Here is a 23,126-nt window from a genome sequence, read left to right as displayed (position 1 = left end):
TCTCAGAGCCCATCCCTAGAGACATTCAAGGTCAAACTTGATGGGGCCCTGAGCAACCTGATCTAGTCAGATGTCCCTGCTCACTGCAGAGATTGAACAAGATGACCTTCAAGGGTCCCTTCCAATCCAATACATTCTCTATGGGCTGCTTTACACACTCCGTTATCCTGTTGTACATCTGCCTGAACCATTATTTTTGCATTATTGACATAGTTCACAAATATTTTCCATGTACTCCCTAAAAACATCAGCCAGACATATTCCTAGTGGGGAGGAGACTCTCAGAAACAGAGGAGCTCCTATTAATTCTGTTGCCACAGGACTGCACAAGTCTCCTGCTCAGCAGGCTCTGGTGTCAAGTGTGGCATCAGCATGAGTTACAACAGGGAAAGGGCAACCCCTCCAGAGTGCTCTGCTGGAGGGTTAAGATGGGAAGGAGGACATAGCATGTGCATTCTCTCAGCACTGCCAGGCTACCATGACAACTGAAGTTACGTGCAGATTATGTGTGTTATTCCCATCAAACACCATGGTCCAGAGTCAGGTTACAAATCTCCTTATGCAGGTAGTTATTTGCCCTGTAGGGTGAGGTGCCATTTGAAAGTCACAGGGGCAACCACCAACCATAAAAACAACAATCAATCAAATACAAAAAGGGACTCTCTAATTTCATAGAGCCCCTTCTACAACTACAGCACAGAGAAGTTCGTGTTTCCGCAGGCTGTTCTGACATGCCTTGATAATCTTTTATCCCATCCCCCCAAACAAGTTCAAGTAGGAACAACTTAAATTTTGATTAAACATTGGGGTTTTTTTCCCCCAATTAGTTTGATTACTGAAGCACATTTCAAGAATAATTAAGTGTGGGAAGCAAATGTACTAAATGAAAATAATGTATCAGATGGGAAGAATTTCTTTACAGCTAATTTAAGGTCAGATGCAACTTTCTTAATGTTAATAGCAAGCAGAGCTTTTGATGTTTGTCTTCTGTGATTCTCTGAATATTTGGGGTGGGAAGGGACCTCAAAAAAAATCTTCCAGTCCAATCACCCTTCTATAGCAGGACCACCTAGAGGAGGTCACACAGGCATGTTTTGAATGTCTCAGATGAAGGAGACTCCACAACCTCTCTGGGCAGCCTGCTCCACATACTTCATATATTAGAATATCACAAAGTGGCCTCAGCAGGGAGCAGGTGGGAAACAATGAATTTGTCACATGGGGTAAGGGATCTGCAACCAAACCTTGATAAAGACAAGAGAGCTGAATATCTGCTAGTTCTTCCTAACTTTAAACCATGCCACCAAAGAATATTACTGGTAAATTATCTCTCCCCCTCCTCCCCCCCCCCCCCCAAGCCTTGACAAGCAAGAGGCTAACCCAAACCCTCTCTATGCCTCAGGCTGGAGTTGGCAATTTTGGAAAACACATTAGAAATAAATATTAAACTTGTCTACCTAAAATGTTTGCAATGCCATGAAAGTACACCACAGAGATGGTTAAATTAAAATGCCCAAGTGACCTTGCACTAGGATTAAGGGTCTGCAGAGATTGCCAAGGGGATCTTCTGGTGAATTTTCTTTTTAAATGGCTTCTGCTGAATACTCTGTGGCCCAGAAAGATATTTCCACTTTCTCATTTATGAATCCTAAACATGAGTCATGTCTGGCAGGGACAATTTTGCAGCATGCAGAGGAGGGATATATTCCACCAGGACAAAGAAATCAAACCAACTTTCCTTTGAGCTTTAAAGGGAGTTACAAGAATCCCAGCCAGACTTCTCCAAGCTCCAGCTAATGCAGGAGGCTGCTCAAATCTCGAGTTTGGGGTGCTTACTCTTTGCATAAACACTTCAAAGCAAAGCTCAATCAAGTCAGTGGGAAAAGCCTCAGTGAACAGACTATGTTTGAAATAACAGTTCTGCTCTTTCAGAAAGTATCACTCTGCTTCTCTTTCGAGGGTTTCCTTCATTTGGAGGCTTAGAACAATATCAAGGATCTTCAGATGTATTTACAAGTAAAAAATACACAGTTTGGAACAAACTTAGAGACCACTGTGCTCTTGTTTTTTTCCTTTGCTATGCAATACAAGAAAAGCGTTGAAGCATTCAACTGAAATATTCTTTTCTCCCTTGCCAGCTCAAAGGTAGATGTTCAGCCAGTGTTTTGTTATTACCAATGTTATTTACATTGTGGCTTGACAAACATCAACAAATCAGTGGTTCTCTAAATCTTAATTAGGGCAGATCTCCTAAAACTCATTCATAACCTCAGCACTTGTGTGTCAGTGGTGAAAAGAAAGCAGCAAAACCACCACAATGACAAGAAAGCAGGAAAGGAAGAGAGAAAAAGACATGTACACCTTCTGTAAAAACAAAAACAAACCAAAAAAGTTACCAAACTGATTTTGTACCTAGTCTAATTTTGACAGTAAAATAAAACCTTTTGCAAGACTAAGGTTCTTCCCACCGTGCTAGCAGATCAGGTATGTCTCTATTAATAGCAGTCAGGTCTTAAAGCAAGACAGGTCATTGTTGTGAGCAGCTCTCTGTGAGCCAGCAGCGCCCTTATGCAGCCCAGAAGGCAAATTGTGTCTTGGGCTGCACCAAGTGGAGTGTGGCCAGCAGGGCAAGAAAGGGGACTCTGCCCCTTCATTCTGCTCTTGGGAGACCCCACCTTGAAATCTGCATCCAGTTCTGGCATCCCCAGCATAAGAACACAGAGGTTTTGGAGCGAGTTCAGACAAGGGCCACAAAGATGATCCAAGGGCTGGAACACCTCTGCAATGAGGTTAGGCTAAAGGAGCTGGAGGTGTTCAGCCTGGAGAAGAGACCTTAGAGCTGCCTTCCAATACCTGAAGAGAACCTACAGGAAGGCTGGAAAGGGACTTTTCATGGGGGTGTCTAGAGACAGGACATGGGGTAATAGTTTTAATCCAGGTTTAGATTGGATTAAATAGCTCTTCAATACGAGGGTGGTGAGGCTCTGGAATAGGCAGCCCAGAGTGGCTGCAGCTGCCCCTTCCCTGGAGGTGTTTAAGGCCAGACTGGATGAGGCCTTGGGCAACCAAGCCTAATCAAGAGGTGCCATGGCAGGGAAAGTTGGAGTAGGTGATCTCTGAGGCCTGTTCCAACCTAAGCCATTCTATGATTCTATGCTTATAATTCAAGAAAACACATTGCTGTTCAAGCTACATCTTCAAAAACACAAATTGAAGAGCACCAGGGAAGACTAACCATGTCCTTAATGTGACTACAACACTACCCAGCTATGTAACCATGACAGAAAACTGCCTCTGAGCAGTGTTGTAGCAACTCCATTCCTTGTGAAAAAAAAATATTTACTTTTTCTGCAGGTGTGCAACATTCCACTGCTCCAGGAAAAAAAAACAACAACTAAGTCATCTTTTACTTTTATTTACTTTGCAAGCCATTTCCAATAGCATCATTTCCTTTTCTCTCTTCCTCAACCTTGGTGATTTTTACAACCTTTTTGCACTGCTTTGAGACCATTTGAACTTTTTTTGACTGTTTTCTTCACTGGGCTACATAACTATCAAAACAATACAGCATCTGAAGGAGTCCAACATTTCAGTGACCTTCAGCTTTTTATTTTTATTCTACTTATTATTTACTTAGCTTAATTGCCCCTTTGAAGCATTTCAGTCACTTCCAGGATATGTTTGTAAAATCCCTCTTCCTCCAGTGAACAGATTCCCTCTTTTCAGCTAACTTATTTCTCAACTTTGCCCCTTAGTTTTTTTTTCTTTAAATACTTTCCCATCAAACATTAACCAACTTTGCATGCAGAGGGACCTCGACAGGCTGGACAGATGGGCAGAGTCCAATGACATGAGATTGAACACATCCAAGTGTTGGGTTCTGCACATTGGCCACAGCAACCCCACGCAGTGCTACAGGCTGGGGTCAGAATGGCTGGAGAGTGGCCAGGCAGAAAGGGACCTGGGGGTACTGGTCAATGGTAGGCTGAACATGAGCCTGCAGTGTGCCCAGGAGGGCCAATGGCATGCTGGCCTGCATCAGGAACAGTGTGGCCAGCAGGAACAGGGAGGTCATTGTGCCCCTGTACACTGCACTGGTTAGGCCACACTTGAGTCTTGTGTCCAGTTCTGAGCCTCTCAGTTTAGGAAAGATGTTGACTTGCTGGAATGTGTCCAGAGAAGGGCAACAAAGCTGGCGAGGGGTTTGGAACACAAGCCCTATGAAGAGAGGCTGAGGGAGCTGGGGTTGCTTAGCCTGGAGAAGAGGACACTCAGGGGTGACCTTATTGCTCTCTACAACTACCTGAAGGGAGGTTGTAGACAGGTGGAGGTTGGTCTCTTCTTCCCAGCAACCAGCACCAGAACAAGAGGACACAGTCTCAAGCTGCACCAGGGGAGGTTTAGGCTGAAGGTTAGGAAGAAGTTCTACACAGAGAGAGTGATTGCCTGGTGGAATGGGCTGTCTGGGGAGGTGGTGGAGTCACCATCACTGAAGGTGTTCAGGAGGAGATTGATAGAGTGCTTGGTGCCATGGTTTAGTTGCTAAGGTGGTGTTGGATGATAGGTTGGACGCGATGATCCTGAAGGTCTCTTCCAACCTGGTTTATTCTATTCACTTCCATTTCCAACATACACAGAGAAAGACAAGTTAACTGGTATTAAAATAAACCTGCATTAAGATCCCTACACTCTTTTAAAAGAGAGCTTTGGGATGTGCGAGTCACAGTAACATGTTTCCTAAGGCACATTCATGGTCACATCATCTGCTCTCGTGAACATGGAGCATGAGGTGGAGCGAGGAAATAGGATGAGCAGAGCAAATCCCTTGCTTTGCTTCAAAATGTAAGCCATGACAATCTATAATTAAACAGTCATGACATGCTGTTCCCAAACAGAAATATTTTAACTGCCAAAAAAAGGGCAACTTTCTCATAAGAACAGCAAGGGAACTCTGGTGGAGTGCAAAATTTAAAGGAGAATTTTCACATCCAAATGTCAGGCTCCAAACTAAGTGGGTTCAGTCCATGCTCTCTGACCATTGCCCTCCATTCAGTCTCCTGGGGAATGCACTTACATATTTAAAGCGTGCCTTCACAAATTGTCCTATACATCACATCTGCAGCATCCACAAGGTCTTCCAGTATCTGTTCTCTAGTTCATCTCCCTTACTCCCCTGCTTCACTGACAATAAAGAACAGTCATAAACCTTTAACAGCCAAGATAAGCTAATAAATACAGCCCTAAATATTATTGCCCCTACAAACAAGAGCAAGAGACATTCCTCCTGGAAAAAAATAAAATTGAAACTCTCTTTAAACCAGAAAGCTTTTTATTAAGCCAGCAAGTGACAGCACGAAAGGCACCTCAATCAAGCACCAAGAGTAAAGCTAAGTGCTTCAAGCTTTGAGAAGAACTAGCAAGCCTTAGTTGCTCAGCTAAGCAGTCAGTTAATTTGATTTACTTGCCAAGTATGTTTCTCTCGTTACCTATTCACTTTAAACAGCTAATAGATAAAACTTAATCCTGTCACCCACCTCCCTGCAGCACCCTTCCTTCCATGAAGTCAAAGTAGCTGTAGACCTTGCTGTGTATGCAAGGGCAAAGTTTCCTGCCAAGTATGACCCAATCCTTGGCCACATTTAAATAGTGCAGAAAAGCTTGCAGAAAACAAAACCTAATATGAGACTTCACAATGTCAAGACATCTTCATCCTGGTCACAGCTGAACACAATGGATGAAGGTTTTCTGTATCCCAAACTGAGGTGGTCAGATATCCTTAGAGGTGGTTAAGCTGAAGATCTCTACCAAGGATCAAATCAGATCATGATTTATACCCAGTGTCTTAACTCATGAGATGCTCTGATAAGTCATTCCTGCATTTTATTTATAGGTACACATAAACCATTTGAACTCTTGATTTATATCTGTATTACCATATCATATCTAGAAACACATGCATGCCCTGCACAAAACTCTTTGTCCACAAAGCCAACAAAATGAAGCATATTTGCAAGCAGCAGATTGAGCCATTTTTGAAGTTAAAAAGAAAGAAAGGAAAAGTAGCAGAAAAAGGGAAAAGTTCAACACCTCTTTAAAACTCCTCTTCCTGCTTCAATCAAATGTCTCTAAGATGCTTTAACATGAGATGAAAATGCAGCATATGAATCTCGAAGATTAGCTTCTTCTGCAGGAATTTGGTTGTCAAGAGTGAAGTCAGACTTGTGATTGAAAGGTAACTTTGAACTCAACTCAGGAGAAACTGCAGACAGTCCATAATAAGGGCCTTTATTATGCTTCCTTTGAACAAGGTGTAACCACACACTGCAGAGAGAGGCAAACTCTTTCCAAGTGTGATGGGACACTTCATTTTGAAAACCACTTCAATATGTTTAGGTTTTTAAGCTCTCTCTGTACCTAAGAGGTTACTGTTGGTTTCCAGTCTGGTAGATGTAGGTTCTGCATGTACCACACATGCCATACTCAGGACATTTTGTTCTTGTTTCCTGCTCTCACCCCTCACAAAACCAGATGAGAATCACACATTACTGCTTTGGAAGATTGAAAGTAAATGCAGAGAGGGGTTAATTTATACCTTCCACAAGAGAATTGGGAATGTTATTGTGAAGCATCTGGAGTGCTGATAATATTTTCCTTTTTATTTACTTTGTTTCTCTGAGCATAGCTGTAGGAAGGACCATTTTAACTGCATGGAGTGTTACAGTGAAGCACGAGAGCGTGGCCAGACACTCACCATCATGGCCATTAAACCACATCCTAAAGTGCCACATCTACACATTTCTTACACACCTCCAGTGCCTCCACCACCTCTCCAGGCAACCTGTTCCAATGCCTGACCACTCTTTCATTTACCTTTGCCTGAGGAAGAGGATAGTATCTCTTGTTTATTCAGAAAACCTCTTAAACCATTTAATGACCATGGCAGTGTTAGGTTAATGGTTGGCCTTGATGCTCTTCGAGGTCTTTTTCAACCACAACAATTCTATGATTCTGCATCCCCTGCATGTTCAGCATCATAAGCCCTTCAGCTGTCTTCCTACCACAGCAGGTGTCCAGGTTCAATACAACCTACACACAATTGGTTGGAAAGACAGCACCCTGCAGAAGGTGCATCACCTTCAGCAACTCAAAGTCCTGCAAGCACTGATAATACAATAGAAGTATTATACAAACATAAAAGTTGAAGCCACCTTTATCTTGCAGCTCCAGGTGTATGAGTAAATCCACTCCAGCCTTGCCTGGCCTTTTGAATCGGCCTTTGTTTCCCCTTTGTAAATCATTCTGGCTTCCCCCTTTGTAAATCATGGGCTTAAGTTGAGCCAGGGGAGGTTTAAAGTGGATATAAGGAAAAATTTCTTTCATGAAAGAGTGCTGAGATGTTGGAACAGGCTGCCCAGGGAGCTGGTGAAGTCACCATCCCTGGAGGTGTTCAAGGAATGTAGTGCTTCAGGAGCTGGTTTAGTGGTCACGGTAGTTAGGTTCTGGTTGGACTCAAAGGTCTTTTCCAACCTTAGTGATTCCATGATTCTTTTTTTCCTTCACCCCTCATGGCTACCCCAGCTGCAAAGAGCTGCTATAGGAGAACATTATCCCATGGAAACTCAAGCCTTCAGCAGCATATTTAGAAACTAATTAGCTTGAAACGCAGAGCATGAAGAAAATATTTTAAGAACACATCTCCTTTCTTTCCTACATGACATTTTCCTTCTTTATGGAAGCTGATACTCCACACCATGCCTTTTGGTACTTTATCAGAATTACTTCCCAGCAGGTTTAGGTGATGGCAGAAACAGTAATAAATGACTGTGTGTCAACAAGAGGGTTATTGGGTAAAGAGAAATAGAATCTGTTACCTTCAAGCACACACCATACAATAATTTATTAAAGTGTCAGGAGCAAGCCTTTAAGGTAAAAATGAGCTGAGTCAGAATTCCCTGATTATTGAAAATGAGTCCTTAATAGGAGTAAATGGACAAGAACAAAATTTCCTTGCTGTGTTCACCATTCAAAATTAATTGGAAAGTGGCTGATTTGAGAATATTATATCCTCTAGTGAACTGAAAATGGTGGAATTTTTTTTTGTTGCCTTTTTTTTTTTTCCTCTCCTCTCCTCTGAAACCAAGAGTGGAGAATTAAATTAACTCTGAGATTTGTTTGCTCAGAGTAGGCCACCAAAATGGATTAATTAATCATCATTTATGAATACTCCATGGCGTAAAGCAGTCAGCTCTTCATAAAACTGCTGGAATAGCAACATGACAGCAGAACAGTTAGAAAAACAAATGATAGATTTCCTGCATCTCTAATCTATATCAACGTGCCTGGCATATCTTCCTTTGCAGTTTGAATGTAAAGAACTCTTACTCAGTATTTATAAAAGGGCTCGGTTTGAAGAGGATGATTGATAGTTGTTGCACAACTGTGCGCTGCACAGGGTCCTGGGCAGCCATTTCCACAGGGAATGTCAGCTAGGCTTGGAGAGACACTCATCCTCCTGGAGACTATGAAGTGCCATATTACTGACAGTAGACATAATTCATTCCATCATTCGAAACACAAAATCAGATTTTTATTTAAGCACATCCATAAAGAGAAATAGCAAAGAAACAGTCATTTATGGATGCTCATCCACAGGAAGAAGGATGCTCACCATTATTTACCATCAGTAGATACATGAGCACATGTCTCCAGAAGTTCAGCTAGCTCAGAGGTTTAATGATTCTGTGATTCTATTTACCCTTGCAATTAAAACAAAGTTGGAAAAGACCTCTATGATCATGGAGTCCAACTGTCACCTCAGCAAGATCATAGCCCCTAAACCATGTCCAAAAGTGCCATCCCCAGCCCACTCTCCTGCAGGAAGAACAGGCTTGATCCATGGCTCTTTCCCACCCTTCCTATGGTTGCTGTGCAGCACCAATCAGCACTAACACCCTGTGACATATTTCCACAGAATCATTTAGGTTGGAAAAGACTTAAGAGCATCAAGTCTAACCATGAACCTATCACTACCAAATCCACCACTAAATCATGTCCTTTAGCTCCACAGCTACACCGTTCTTAAATTCCCCCAGGGGTGGGAACTCTACCACTTCCCTGAGCAGTCTGTTCCAAGGCTTGACAACTGTTTCAGTGAAGAGTTTTTTTCCTAATATCCAAATTAAACCTCCCTTACTGCAACTTGAGGCCATTTTCTCTTATATTATGCTTGCTACTAGGGAGAAGAAACCAACTGCCACCTCATTCCAGCATCCTTTCAGGGAGCTGTAGAGAGCAGTGAGGTCTCCCCTCAGCCTCCTCTTCTCCAGACCAAACAATCCCAGCTCCCTCAGCTGCATCTCACAGGACTTGTGCCCTAGATATTTCACCAGCTTTGGACACATTTTAACATCACAATGTTCTTGTAGTGAGGAGCCCAAATGATCAGGGCTGTCACTATTTCACTCCTGCAATCCCAAAAGCTAAAATGTTTACTTTACCCATGTATAGAAGAGAGTGTGCTATTTAGAACTGGTTTTGCATTTCTCCATGCTGGGATAAATATCAGGCTTGGAAGATGGTGCTGCCTATGGTGCATCACTCAAAGGCACTGCAGAGGCCCTTAGACTGAGGTTGGCCCATGGTGGTCATTAAGCCAGAAGCTCAGAACAGCCCTCCTGCTGTGATGGGGGTGCTGTCAGGACAATGTTTGTCACATTAAGGGAGAGCTGTCATTATTTCAACGCAGTAATAGAGAAAGCTTCGCAATTTTCTGTAGATGCTGCCAGAGTGGGATGCAATTTGGTGTCCTAAACTGAAGCCAAGAAATGCTCACATTATTCACTGGCACAAAATAATTGAGGCTGAGCTGATTTTTATCTGCAGAGGATTGTGACTAAAGAGGTTGACAGCCTCATCCAGCATTTTGTAGTTGTCTCATAGACGTTAACAGGGATCAGGCAACACATACACCATCAGGGAAATAGGTTATTGATAGCTATCTCCTTAGACAAACTCCTTTGATCATGTTTGAAAGCTGAAGACCAAACCCATCTGAGACTTCCCAGAACCATCTCTTTGATGGTACTTTTACTGCTCTGTCTGAAAAGCTTGGTGTACAAATCTGACTTAAGACAGTAGCACCCAAATCCATTTTCATCCGGTCTGTTTGCCCGAGTTGAAGTTGGGGTTATTCTCGAGTTTGAGCTGAGAGATTATTTTTATTCTTAGAGGAAGTTTAGTCTAAGGAAGTCTTTTCAATGAGAAAACACAGATGGCAACCAAAATTCCTGTATCATGAATTTCACTTCAAACTGCAAATATTTGCTTGTAAGAGGAGGATTGAATTGCTCTAGAGCTCTGCAAAGAGTTCATGGGAGCCACAGATGTAACTGATAGCACCACATTTGTGCAGAATTCATTAAACTCTGGCCACAATTAGATGTGCTGCTGATCACTTATACAAGTGTGACAAATGAACAGACATAAAAAAAAAATCCATTTAGGTTTTTCCACCCTAATGCAGCTCTGCACTGATTGCATAAAGCCATCAACCAGCAATTTTTTCTGCAGGCTTTGAAAGCAGACCCTAAGAGTGTAAAAAAAAAAAAAAAAGTAAAATAACAAAAATTAAAAAGCTACTTTTTAAAATGTAGGCTTTAAAAAATTTGAAAATATAACTAATGGAAAGTTGAGGCTGTGCAGCCTGGAGAAGAGAAGGTCTTATAGCAGCCTTCCAGTACCTGAAAAGGGCCTACAAGAAAACCAGGAAGGGACATTCTACAAGGGCTTGTAGCAACAGGATGAGAGGGAATGGATTGGATTGAAGCTTGAGGAGGGGAGAGTTAGACTGGAGATTAGGAAGAAATTCTTCAGTGAGGGTGAGGAGACACTGGAACAGGTTGCCCAGGGAGACTGTGGGTGCCCCCTCCCTGGAAGTGTTCATCACCAGCTTGGATGATGCCTTGAAGAACCTGGTCTAATTGAAGGTGTCCCTGCCCACAGCAGGGGCATTTGGAAGCAGATGATCTTCAAGGTCTCTCCCAACTCAAATCTTTCTATGAATCTAACAGACTTCCAACAAGCTTTCACCATCTAGGACCCCATGTGTCAAAGATGTATTAACAAAGGGAAGAGTTGCTGTACTGGAATATGGTCATGAGTTCACCTTATTTTAGTGAGAGACAGGTAGATATCAGAGAATAAACATTAAAAAAGAAACACAGCAACTTGACTCTCAGTAGGGAGAGGAACAGCACACAAGATTTTTCTGTCAATAATAAAGAATTCAGTCATACCAAGTAAATAATGGAAAAGCAGAAAGCATTCCTAGGCAAAAGAGAAACAATTTTGCTCTTTGACTAGGGAAGGTTAAAACAAGACAGATACACTGCAGCATGCATAGGGCTGTCCCAATGCCACATACTACCACCGCCCAACAGCACTGTCCCCTCCCATCACTGGGGAGCACTCTGGGTGGAATACAGACACTGATGGGAAATAAAACACCATCCCAGAATTTTGCTTCCCCTACAATAAAAGACAAAAATGTTCTTTCCAAACACTGCCTTTGCTGCTTTCTCTTAGAGATTCCCAGTTTGGAAAATATTTTATTGTTCTGTCAAGAATGCTAAAATACAAAAAGATGTGCAGAGTGGAAATAGAGGAAAACTGGGGGAAAAGTGATTTTCAGGCACATAAATGATTTTGCTTCAGTGGCAGAAGGGTCATGAATATGAATAGTGCTGAATTCTAGAGAAACAATTTGTCATTATTAAAATTAGTGCTTTGTCAACACTAAAAATCTCACTCCCGGCTTCCTTTTCGTGCTGCTGCACAAATAGCTGCATTAAGGGCCCCAGTGTTCTGGGATTCATTACCAGTGAATGGGGCTCTGGCTCATAAGGTACCAGAAAAGTCTGTAATCCCTAATGGGAGGCTGTCAGGATGTGAAATATATTAAACACTTGAAACTGAAAGAGGTATTTCTGCGGTCAGCCTAGCATAGAGCTACTTGGAATTAGGAAATGGACACTTGACAGTTTTGCATTTCTCAGCTGTGACATCCCATTTACACATCCAGAAATACAACACGCTGCCATCTAGATCCAATTATGAGAGTTGGCTCTTGGAGCAACCCTACAGCATTTGCTGAACACAATGGAAAAAGATGGAAGAGCAAAATTCATTTTCCTGGGTAACATTCATGCAAAGAGAGGAGCAGAGAAGAGCAGTAAACACACCACTGCATTTCTACAAGACTAGGATCTCTCTGCCATCTATTTCCCTATGCCTTTGTCTTGTTATACCTTGGTTGATTTTGCTGACATGAATTTCTTCCTTCTTGCAAATTTTATTTCAGAGGTGCAGAAGCATGGGGAGGAAAAAAAGTTGTTGACAGTGAGCAACAGGTTGCTCCTAGAGGAGCAGGATTCCCACATGATACCTACCATCTATTCACAGGCCTTCCATTACAAAAAGCCCATTGCAACAGCAAAATCAGAATTCCTACCATCTGTGGGCCACAGCTCTCTAGTTAATGCAAATACTGATGGGGCCCTGAGCAACCTGATCTAGTTCAAGATGTCCCTGCTCAGTGCAGGGGCATTGGACAAAATGACCTTTGAGGGTCCCTTCCAACCCAATGCATTCTATATAAATAGGATGCTCCTGGAAGGGCTGCTCTCTGCCTCAGTTTTGTCACTAGCAAAATATAAATACTTGGGTGGGTGGGGGGGGGGAGGAGGTCAAGTCTTTGAAAGCCATATCTAAGACATGTAGATGTTCTTACAATAAAAGGAAGGGCTACAACAACAATCTCAAATAGTGTTTCTGTAACAAAAGGATCCTGGTTGCAGAAAAGAGAAAGTGATTTTAAGAAAACCGTATTAAGGGGTATGAGAGAGAGACAGCAAATGACAACTGGATGAGGGAACACAACCAGCACCAAAGTAACCCACACCCAACACAAGAAATTGTACAGCAACAGCAAGGAGCTTTACTCAAGGCCTCTCTGTGCACTGGCGCAGCACATTGCTTAAGCCATTAGAGTCTTAGAAGTAATAGGATGCAGCCAGAGCCCTTTTCCCAGCCTCAAGAATTCCAAACAGTTTGTCTTTGTAGCACAGGGTTGCAGAGAGCAGCATCTTGTCTCCTTCCCAGAAATATTAGTCTCACCTTGACAAAGAGCTTCTTGCTGGCTAGTATCAGCCTGTGTTCTCCAGCTTATTTTTGGTCTTAGAAAGCATGAAAAAAACTCTTGGCTTCTATTTACCAATTTTACTGAGACCACTGTGACAAAGCATAGTTCTTGGATATTTTTTTCTTAGGCTCTTGCCCTGGATGCGAAGCATTTTTAGGTCCACCAAACGAGCACATCATTGCCTACCCTAGTTCCAGCCTCGAGGCACACAGCAGCATTTTGCCACCTCAACACATTTCTAGACCATTGCACTTCCTATGGATTGGTGCAGCAGCATGGAAACAAGCTTGTATGTCTACCCATGCTGCCAACATGAACAATTAATATCCATCTCCTTTTGTCCCAGCTGATGTGAAGATACAAAAGAATTAGACATGATTTTATCCCATCAATAATGCATCACATTTGGAAGTTTTTTAATTTAAAAAGATCAGTGGAGCAAAAAACTCTAGAGAGATGCCCAAGATCTTTTGAATCCATAAAGAGTGGTCAGTTGAATCCTTTGAATTGGACTGCAGCCTAATGAAACTCTTAAAATAAGCCAATATCCATCTCCTGTAAGTCCATTTTTGTATTAAAATATTGTTCCAATTCAAGGGGGGGAGGGGTGGGGGAAGGACAAAAAGAGCAAGGAGATTTACTTGCACACTTTATTTGTTGCAGTAATATTCAATTGGTGCAATATTAAATGGCATTGACAGACCTTTTAGCCCTTACCAAAAACCACTTCAGAGACAAGATGATATTCTCCAGCAGCATCTCCCCTAAGAGTTTTCCTTCTCATCACTTTGACATAGTTTGCAGGAAGCACTCATCAGACATTGAGGAGCTGAACTCTAAACTGAGAGGAATACATTTGTGCTGTGTTGTTTGTTGGGATTTTTCCAGTGGGGAGGTCACTAAACCGGCAGTGCAAAGATTCATTACCTTGCTTATAAGTTCCTAGGGTACTACAGACAGAGATAGACAAGATACAGGACAACTCTAGAATTCACTCCAGTTATGCCAAACACCAACAGTCACAGAACACAAAGGCATTGGAACCCACAAAGTCAAGCCAACAGAAGGGGAAAAAAAAAAAGATCTTGTACAGTTGCCAATCTTTGCTCAGCTGAGGCTCAGAGCAGAATAAAAGTGAAGAATAAATTACCTTTTGTGGAATGAAGTGGGCACAGCACAAACACATTGCAGACAGGCCACGAGGGACCATCCATCCTCACCTTATAGAAGTACTAAAAGCCTTATCAATGATTTACCAAGCTAATGGATGTGTTTTTAAACATTGTGGGCTGATGCTTAAAGGAGCACCCCCTTGGCAGAGCAAGATAGTGGAAGTGGAAAGCTTGTGGCTTTTTAGTCAGTGGTTATTTTGGAAGGCAGGACAGCCTGGTGTGCTACCAACACATTACTTCCTTCTACTAAAGCTCAAGCCTGGGACCACAAAGCAACAATTTTCATCTTCAGGTGACAGCAGTGGTTTGTTTTGGAAAGTGCTTCTGAGTCAGCAAGACCAAGGATCAGTGATAACAACCTCCCCGAGACACCACTGGGCATTTTGCAGTCATTTTAGGTGTGAAAGTCATTTTCAGACTCAGCACTTTCCACCAGCTTAGCTACTGAGGAGCCCGGTTGCCACCCAGTTGAGATATGTGTTTCCAGGGCACTTAACTCAGGGACTGGGGGGCCAGGAGAACCCATCTGGTTTCCCAGCCATAGCCTACCCCAAGCAAGAACAGCTTACACCTTCACATCTCCATTTTACCTAAGATGTGTGTCAGGCTTTGAAGGATTGCGGCCGAAATATTCAAGAGGCAGGACCAGGCGCTCCTTGAGGCCCCTTCCAGCTCAGCGTTCTGTGACTCTAAACATTGTCTCCTGCATCTCAATTGTGCAAGGAATCACTCAAACTGCATCCAGTTTCCCTCAAAACACCAGTAGAGAGCAAAAAAAAAAGCTCACTTACCTTAACACAAAAGGTGGGGTGAGAGAAGCCCGGGTGTCCAGCTGCAGCTCCCAACTGAGGCAGACCCACACGCCAACCCCTCCTCAGCAGCCCCTTTTATAAGCTCACCCTCAGCCCCACCCTTTCTAATCACTCACAATGAGATTCACCTGGACATAGCTGTGTGCAAAACAAGCAGCTGCCCTGTGAAGCAGGTGTCCTCACTTCTGGTGATTAGTCTCGTCAGAGTCAGGTGCTTCAGACCACAAAATATGCCTCAACTATAGCCCTACCCCTGCCTGTAGGCCTGAGTAACCTTGCTGGGTAACGCAACACAGCTGGCTATTGCTTCAGCCATGGTTCACCCTCCCAAGGGTGTACAAACCAGTTTCCTAACCAAAATCAGGCACAAAATCAGGCACATAGAACCCATGCTCATCTTCTGAACCCAGTCCAGCCTGAAAGTGAATGGATTGCTCTATATGTTCTTTACAAATTCAAGGCTTTCATTGTCTTCTTTTGGGTTTGGGTGGGGGGAAGACGGTTTGGCAAACCTCCTGGGAGCCCCCAGACCTGCCCTTCCAGCCAGATACTGCTACCTCCTGATGTGCCATGACTGAAAGTTTTCTCTTGCCTCTCAGATCAGCATCTTCATGACCCATTTGTCTAATTACGGGAACGATCGCCTGGGGTTATACACCTTTGCTAACCTAGCCAGCTTTGTTAAGAGCTCAACAAACCTGAACCTGCAGACCCTGCCCCCAGTTCAGCTGGCTCAGAAGTACTTTGAGCTCTTCCCAGAGCAGACAGACCCTCTTTGGCAGGTAATGTCACATCCTCTTCCTCACATCTCGGTTGCTGAGATTGGAATGTAAAAATAAACTTGCACACCTCCTGAGGTTATTGAATTATTTCAGCGAGGCCGCTGCTTTTGACTAGGAATGGACCAGCTTCCACTCACACAAAATCCAGCATGGGAAAAACACCTAACTGCCAGTTCAGTGGGAGAAAACTTCCCTTCCCCTCCCTCCAGTGTGCAGTTTTGCTGAAGCAGTGTGTTGTGTTAACTAATGGTGTTGTACCATCAGTGAGGTGCTCACAGCCAGCTGGCGGCCAGAGCTGCCACAAAGCAAACGATGAAGATTCACTGCACCACTTAACGGGGCATCACTGACGTGGGATCACTGCAGGACAAGGAGGATTTCTCACCATCTGAACCCCCTTCAATGGAACAGTAAGGAAATAGGAGGGCAGGAGGGGTCAGAATGGGCAGCTCTTTTAAGAGTGGAAAAGGATTTCCACGCAGACCATTTTGCTGTCTCTGTTTCAAACACACAATAGTGCTGCTTGTAATCTCAACACTGTAATTTCCTAATCATTGTTACACATATCTGGCTCTTCTCTTATTCAGAGTGTGAAGTGCCACACTGGGCTTTTCGCTATGCAGGCAGAAATCCAGAGTGACACCACGGAGATCTGTGCAGTTATTTTGGGCTTATGCTGGAAAATAGGAGCTGAAAATTTCCCTATTATTTCTGGCCTGAATGCAAGAGAAGTAGAAATCTATAAAATCTCTATTGAGTTGAGTGGACCTGCAGTGATTCACATCAGTTAATGATTTCCTCCATTATATTTTGTTAATTTTATTTACTAGCAAAGTGTATCTGCTATTACCAGCCACTACTATGCCAAAGCATAATCTATACATTAAGTGCTTTAAAGAGCAGCCAGCCCTAACCTTTTCTGTCGAGCCTTTTGTTCACGTGGGCCTTTATTTTGCATTCACAGGTAGCAGAAAGATAAGGAGATGAATAACATCCCCCATTTCTAATTTGTCCTTCCTTTTGGGCTCTTATGTAAATTCAAATTGGCACTAAGTCCCGTGCATCTGAAACCATTTTGTCACCTAAGAAACTAATGCCTTGAAGCTATTTTAACAGAAGTTTCCATTTTAACCTCAAATGAAAACTTGATTAAATCAATGTTTTAATCTATTTTTTTCTTCTGTTCCTTTTTTTTTTTCTTTTTCCTAATGACTGAACTTAATCCTCAGTCATGCAAAACCATTATAGACAGACTGAATTTTAGGCAAAGGGACCACATAGGTGCCTGTGGTCTCTGAGTTTATGAAATGAGCCTGATTAACAGAGAGGAGGAAATGCGGCGGTCTCACAGAGTGTGGCTTTTGAAACCACAGTTGCACAACTCTGTAGCGTTACTGATTTCACTGGGACCACTGGAAGGACTGGTCCTAAAGGATACTCAGGAGTTTGTTCCCTCTGTACCTGAATGCTTCCACAGATCCGTACCAGAGTGCTCAATATCTGTCCAGAGTAAATTACTAGGAGGAAATGTGGGATTTTATTACTTAGTGTAAGGCTCTGGTGTTAGTGTGCAACATTTACATCCTGCAAAGACCTGTGTGCATGCAAACCTCTAGGATCCCCACAAAGTGATGTTTACAACCACCTTTTCTTCTTCAGAATCCATGTGATGATAAACGACACAGGGACATTTGGTCCAGAGACAAAACTTGTGACCACCTACCCAAATTTCTTGTGATAGGACCCCAGAAAACAGGTAAGAGGTAATGAATTTGTAACCAAACCCAGCCTCTGTGTCCTGGAAACTGAAACCAGCTCCCTGCTGTGGAACTGGGGCACTCTTGATCCCTATGTTATTGAGATCATAGAATCAGATTCACAGAATGGTTTGGGTTGGAAGGGACCTAAGATATCATCTAGCTTCAACCCCTCTGCCATGGCCAGGGACCTCCACTAGACCAGGTTTCTCAAGGCCCCATCCAAGCTGGCTTTGAACAATTCCAGGGATGGAGTACCCACAACCTCTCTGGGCAGCTTGTTCTAGTGTCTCACCACCCTCACGGTGAAGAATTTCCCCCTTTTCAGTTTAAAGCAATGATTCCTTTTCCTATCAAGACATCCTATCAAGGATCTCCACTGCCAACAGACAGGGACAACTGTTTTATATAGTAGAATTGCCTTCATTCCCCATTATCCATCCCCTGCTGTCAGGCTGCTCTGTCTTCAGATAGTTACTCTGGCAAATTATTTCAACACCATTTGAGACCCTAACTGACAATACATTACTTTCCCACTTTGCAGGCCTCCAAGGGTCTGAGGCCAATATTTGAATTAAGCCACATATTCCCAGTCCCAAAACAGTGATTACTGTTGTGGAGATCTGATAGAAAGTAGATGCTGAGGTAGGGAACTAAATGACTAATCCAAGGCCATATAGAGATACCGTGACAATGACAGAGACAGCAGGTCTTGATTCACAGCTCAATGGTAATTGAACAGCATAAAATCATGGCCTCAAGGGGAGGTTTAGGTTGGGGATTATGAACAATTTCTTGACTGAAAGTGTGGTGAGGCATTGGAATAGGCTGCTCAGGGAGGTGGTTAAGAACCCACCCTGGAGGTGTTCAAGAAACACAGCACACGGTTTAATGCCCATGGTGATATTGGGTCGGTGGTTGAACTCAATGATCTTAGAGGACTTTTCCAACCAAAACAACTCTGTGAGTCCATAAATCATTGAAGAGCAAGTTAAGAGTTACAATCTCCAAAATTCTGGTTACTGTCACTTATCTTTTCCAGTTGCTTTTGTCACAAGTATCTAAAGTACTGTTACTGGGATTTTTAAAGCACACTTCTCACATACAGACTTGTCAACATTGAAAGAAACAATTTATTCCTCAACAGCAGGCCTCCAGAAAAATAGAGGGAGAGCAAAAGTGCAGCTCTGGGAGCAAGAAGAATGTATTCCCACAATTAGTGCTTTTGAAATATTTTGTACAATATACATAGTGTGAAAACCAACATGTTCAGGCCAAATCCCCTCCCTGGGGAACAGCACAGTCGAGCATGCTTGCATCAGAGAGTGGAATTCAGTGGAGTCTGGAAATGTGAAATGTTTCATGAGCAGGAAAGCTTGCACATATTCCTCCCCTTCCCCTAAAAGCTTCTTGTGCTTACACAGGCCTGCCATCAACAGGAAACTTTCTTGTAAAAGGGGATCCCTGCCTGCATCTGGAATATTGTGTCCAGTTCTGGGCCCCTCAGTTCAAGAAGGACCTCAGGGAACTGACTGAAAGAGTCCAGCCCAGAGCCACAAAGAAGCTGAAGGCAATGGAACATCTCACTCCTGAGGAAAGGCTGAGGGAGCTGGGGCTCTTCAGCTAGGAGAAGACTGAGGGGTGACCTCATTCATGGTTATAAAGATGTGAAAGGCAGTGTTAGGAGGCCAGACTTGGGCTCTTCTCACTGATGTCCCATGACAAGACAAGGGACAGTTGGATGCAAGCTGGAGCACAGGAGGTTCCATGGGAACATAAGGAAAAGCTTTTCCACTGTGAGGGTGCTGGAGCCCTGGAGCAGGCTGCCCAGAGTGGTGATGGAGTCTCCTTCTCTGGAGACATTGAAAACCTGGATGCATTCCTGTGTGACTTGCTCTAGGTGATACCGCTCTGGCAGCGGGGTTGGACTGGATGATCTTTGATGGTCCCTTCCAGCCCATAACATTCTATGATTCTGTGATCTCATTTTCCTGTCTCTCTCAATGTGCATTGATTTAAAGCACATTGTTGATTGAATAAAGTCAAAGGGTTTTTTTCCTCTCTCCTAATGGCATCTCTTTCCATTGTTGTAGGAACAACAGCACTTTATTTATTTCTCCTGATGCATCCTTCCATTATCAGTAACCTCCCTAGTCCAAAAACTTTTGAAGAAGTTCAGTTCTTCAATGGAAACAACTACCACAAAGGAATTGACTGGTAAGAAGAATAACCACAAAGGAGTGTTCAGTATACATGCATGCTAAATCAGAATGGAACAGTTCCAGAAGCATGCATAACACCAGCATCACTACTGGCTGAATTTGTTGTGCTTGGCATTATCAGACAGAAAGAGAAACTAATTTGGAATGAGGGGACATTTCATCAAGCCCTTAATTTTGTTTAGGTATTACAGTAACCATTTCCTTAGTCTTTCACAAAGGAATGCAATAGCCAGCTCAGTTTGGATGTCTCCCTTCTTGCTCAATAGCATTGCTGTCTTTCATAACTGAGTAATTCTACACTGAATTATCCTCTTTTCCTTCAAAAGTGGCTTTTCATGAAGTAAGGTTTGATTTATCTCTTCCTGAGAAAACCCACACACAAACACACTTTAAAGCATTCCAGCTGCTATTCCTCTCACCATTTTAAATACTGCTTTTACTATTTTAGCTTCAGAAAAGCATTTCTTTGTCAGGCTTTCATTTCCACAGGGAACAGCAGTTCTCATCCTTGTGTGAAAATTGAAATACGACACAAAGATCACACCACACCAAAACTGATTCCTCTCCAGTGCTTTTCCTTGCCCACGTAGGGTATGGAGAGCGTGAGGAGCAGTTAATGAGGCTGGCCCATGAAAGCAGGTTGTCCCTGCAATTATCAGACAGCTTCTTAGTTCAGGGTGTCATGGAAAATAAGGGAAAAGAAATGTTTGGAGGTTGTTTCCCCATGCTGCATAAGGAAAAGATCACCTATAGCTTTCATAAAGTACATGGTGCAATAGACTCAGAGAAGAAGCAGCAGTGACAGAGGGCAGCTTGCCTCTGCAGCCTTTTGCACAACCATGTAGAGGACACAATGATGATCTCTTTTCAGCAACTCTTCTCCAAAACTGACCTGCAAGTCCAAACATCAGTAAGGTCTTGTGTGCAGGGTGAGAGGCCCCACATACTTTGTTTCCATAGAAAGGACACAAAAACCAGTCCCATCATAACTGGAAGTTCCTCCCGGAGTGCTCAGCAAAACTAAACAAACCCCAAAATGCCTTCAAACCAATTTCATCTTTTCCTTCATTTGTATTCTTCCCCCTTTCAGCTGAACCTTCTGGTTGATGATTTTAAATGGAAAAGGCCATCCAAAGCCAAAATTCAAATCCTGCAGTCTGCAAATGTCTAAAAGAAAAGATATGTCAGGTCCAAAATGAAATACTTCAACAATGTTAAAATGAAATGGTTGACATTTTGAAGCTTTCCCCTCCCCCCTCCCCCCCTTTTTTTTTCTGCAGCTAAAACTGAACTCACTCCAAACTGGTGAAAGATATCCCTTTGACATTGAACTTACTAGCAAAAATCCCATCCATCAAAGGGAAAAATCTAATTACCTGACTTCATGGAGGCTTTAGCTATTACCAGCACCATGTAAGAGCCAAGATGTGTTCTCCCTGTTCCAGTTCTGGAGCAAGCTGGGAAATTCAATTTTGTTTCTTAAGAATTATGTCTGAAAATTTACCTTTTCACCCTCCATGGAAAGGCAAACACAAGGATATAACCCTTTGGTCATACTGCTAATTCTAACAAGTTCCTTCATCTCTCAGGTACATGGATTTCTTCCCCACTCCTTCCAACATCACCACTGACCTCCTCTTTGAGAAAAGTGCCAACTATTTCCACTCTGAGGAAGCTCCTAAGAGAGCTGCTTCCCTCATCCCCAAGGCCAAGATCATCACCATCCTCATTGACCCCTCTGATCGGGCATATTCCTGGTACCAGGTATGGACCTTGCCTTTGAGAAAAGGCCAGTGAAAGCAATGGCAGGGGTGATGACGGCCAGCACCAGGGGAAATTGGTGTCCTTCAGCAAGAATGGGATTGATTGCAGAGCATTTGTGCTGTGTAGAAGTGGAAGGATGTTGAATGCCAGCTTTTGCAGTTGGCACCTGTGACACTAGTGTCATAAATGATGAAACTTCTCGGCACAGGGCTGCCATGAGCTGTAAACAAACAGTTTAATCTCAATTACAGCTGACACTGTGGAGAGGAAAAGCAGTGTTCCTCACCCGGGAAGAGAAAATGAACATGGCCTAGCCAGAAAATCAGAGCTATTAATGCTGAGAAGCAGGTGCCTCAGCCCTTCCTTCCCGAGCAAGCTGAGCAGTGATGCACAAATGTATTCAAAGGCTTCTGAAGTTTCCAAGCAGTGAAAAAGAGCTGTCTGGAGAGTTGTGGGGTTTTTTTCCTCCCTCCCTTTGGAAACAAAAGAAAGCCTACTGTTTTTCCAGGGAAACTCTGGGATGCTCTTTCTTGCCTTTTAGTGAGCCCACACTTTTCCAACAAAATCTGCTCTGTTTAAACACTCTTTTTGAAGAGACGTTGAAGCACACAGTCATACAGATAAAGGAAATGCTAAAAGCAGCGTTAAAACAGAGCCAAAATAATACTGTTTCAATAAGCATAAACCACACTGGTTCTCACCCTGTCATTATGAGCTCTGCAAGGAATAAAACATGCCCTGAAGCTGCCATTTCCACCCTTTTTGATGTTTCAATTGCACCTTTACAACTGCTGATGAAAGATGCAAAGTAGTAAAAAAATACTGTGCCCTAGTTTGGTGGAATTTGGCTTCTCCTGCCTGTCCCTTGAGTGAGTGGTGGCCCAGTCCTGCTTCCTCACCCACCTCCCTACTCCTACCCAGCAGAACTGGCCCTAGTAGGGAGGCAGTGCCAGCACAGCCCTCCCAACAGCTCTTGGGACACTCACAGCTTCATTTTCAGCATCCTTTTGATATGTGTCTACTTATCTCCTGGTAGCACCAGCGATCCCATGAGGACCCCACCGCCCTGAAGTTCAATTTCTATGAAGTCATTACGTCCACCCCGTGGGCCCCCTCCGAGATCAGGGCTCTGCAGAAGAGATGCCTGACACCCGGCTGGTACGCTGTCCACATCGAGCGATGGCTAGCACACTACCCTGCTTCACAGGTAATTGCCAGCCTGCTCTTACACCGAGCTCATCAGCTCTTGGGGTGTCCCCAGATGAGTCTGGTCTCATCATTAGAGGGTAGCACCCAGCAAGTTCTCCGTGGGACAGCAATGTGCCCTTGTGGCCAAGATGGCTAACAACACCCTGGGATGCATTAAGAAAATTGTGTCCAGCAGGTCTAGAGAGGTTCTCCTCCCTCTCTGCCCTGCTG

The 23,126-nt window shown here is 43.4% G+C and overlaps 1 protein-coding gene across 1 annotated transcript in view; it reads left to right on the top strand.

Moving 5' to 3' along the window:
- Positions 1 to 23,126, top strand: part of LOC104310338 (N-deacetylase and N-sulfotransferase 4) — a 104,281-nt gene that overhangs the window by 67,479 nt on the left and 13,676 nt on the right. The window contains exons 7-11 of the mRNA XM_009911757.2: positions 15,782 to 15,964; positions 17,624 to 17,720; positions 19,815 to 19,938; positions 21,533 to 21,707; positions 22,744 to 22,914. Of these exons, the coding sequence (XP_009910059.1) occupies positions 15,782 to 15,964; positions 17,624 to 17,720; positions 19,815 to 19,938; positions 21,533 to 21,707; positions 22,744 to 22,914 (750 nt within the window). The remainder of the gene's footprint in view (positions 1 to 15,781; positions 15,965 to 17,623; positions 17,721 to 19,814; positions 19,939 to 21,532; positions 21,708 to 22,743; positions 22,915 to 23,126) is intronic.

Source organism: Dryobates pubescens, chromosome 24, assembly GCF_014839835.1.
Source record: "Dryobates pubescens isolate bDryPub1 chromosome 24, bDryPub1.pri, whole genome shotgun sequence".
Classification (NCBI taxonomy): domain Eukaryota; kingdom Metazoa; phylum Chordata; class Aves; order Piciformes; family Picidae; genus Dryobates; species Dryobates pubescens.
This window is presented reverse-complemented; position numbering and strand designations above follow the sequence as displayed.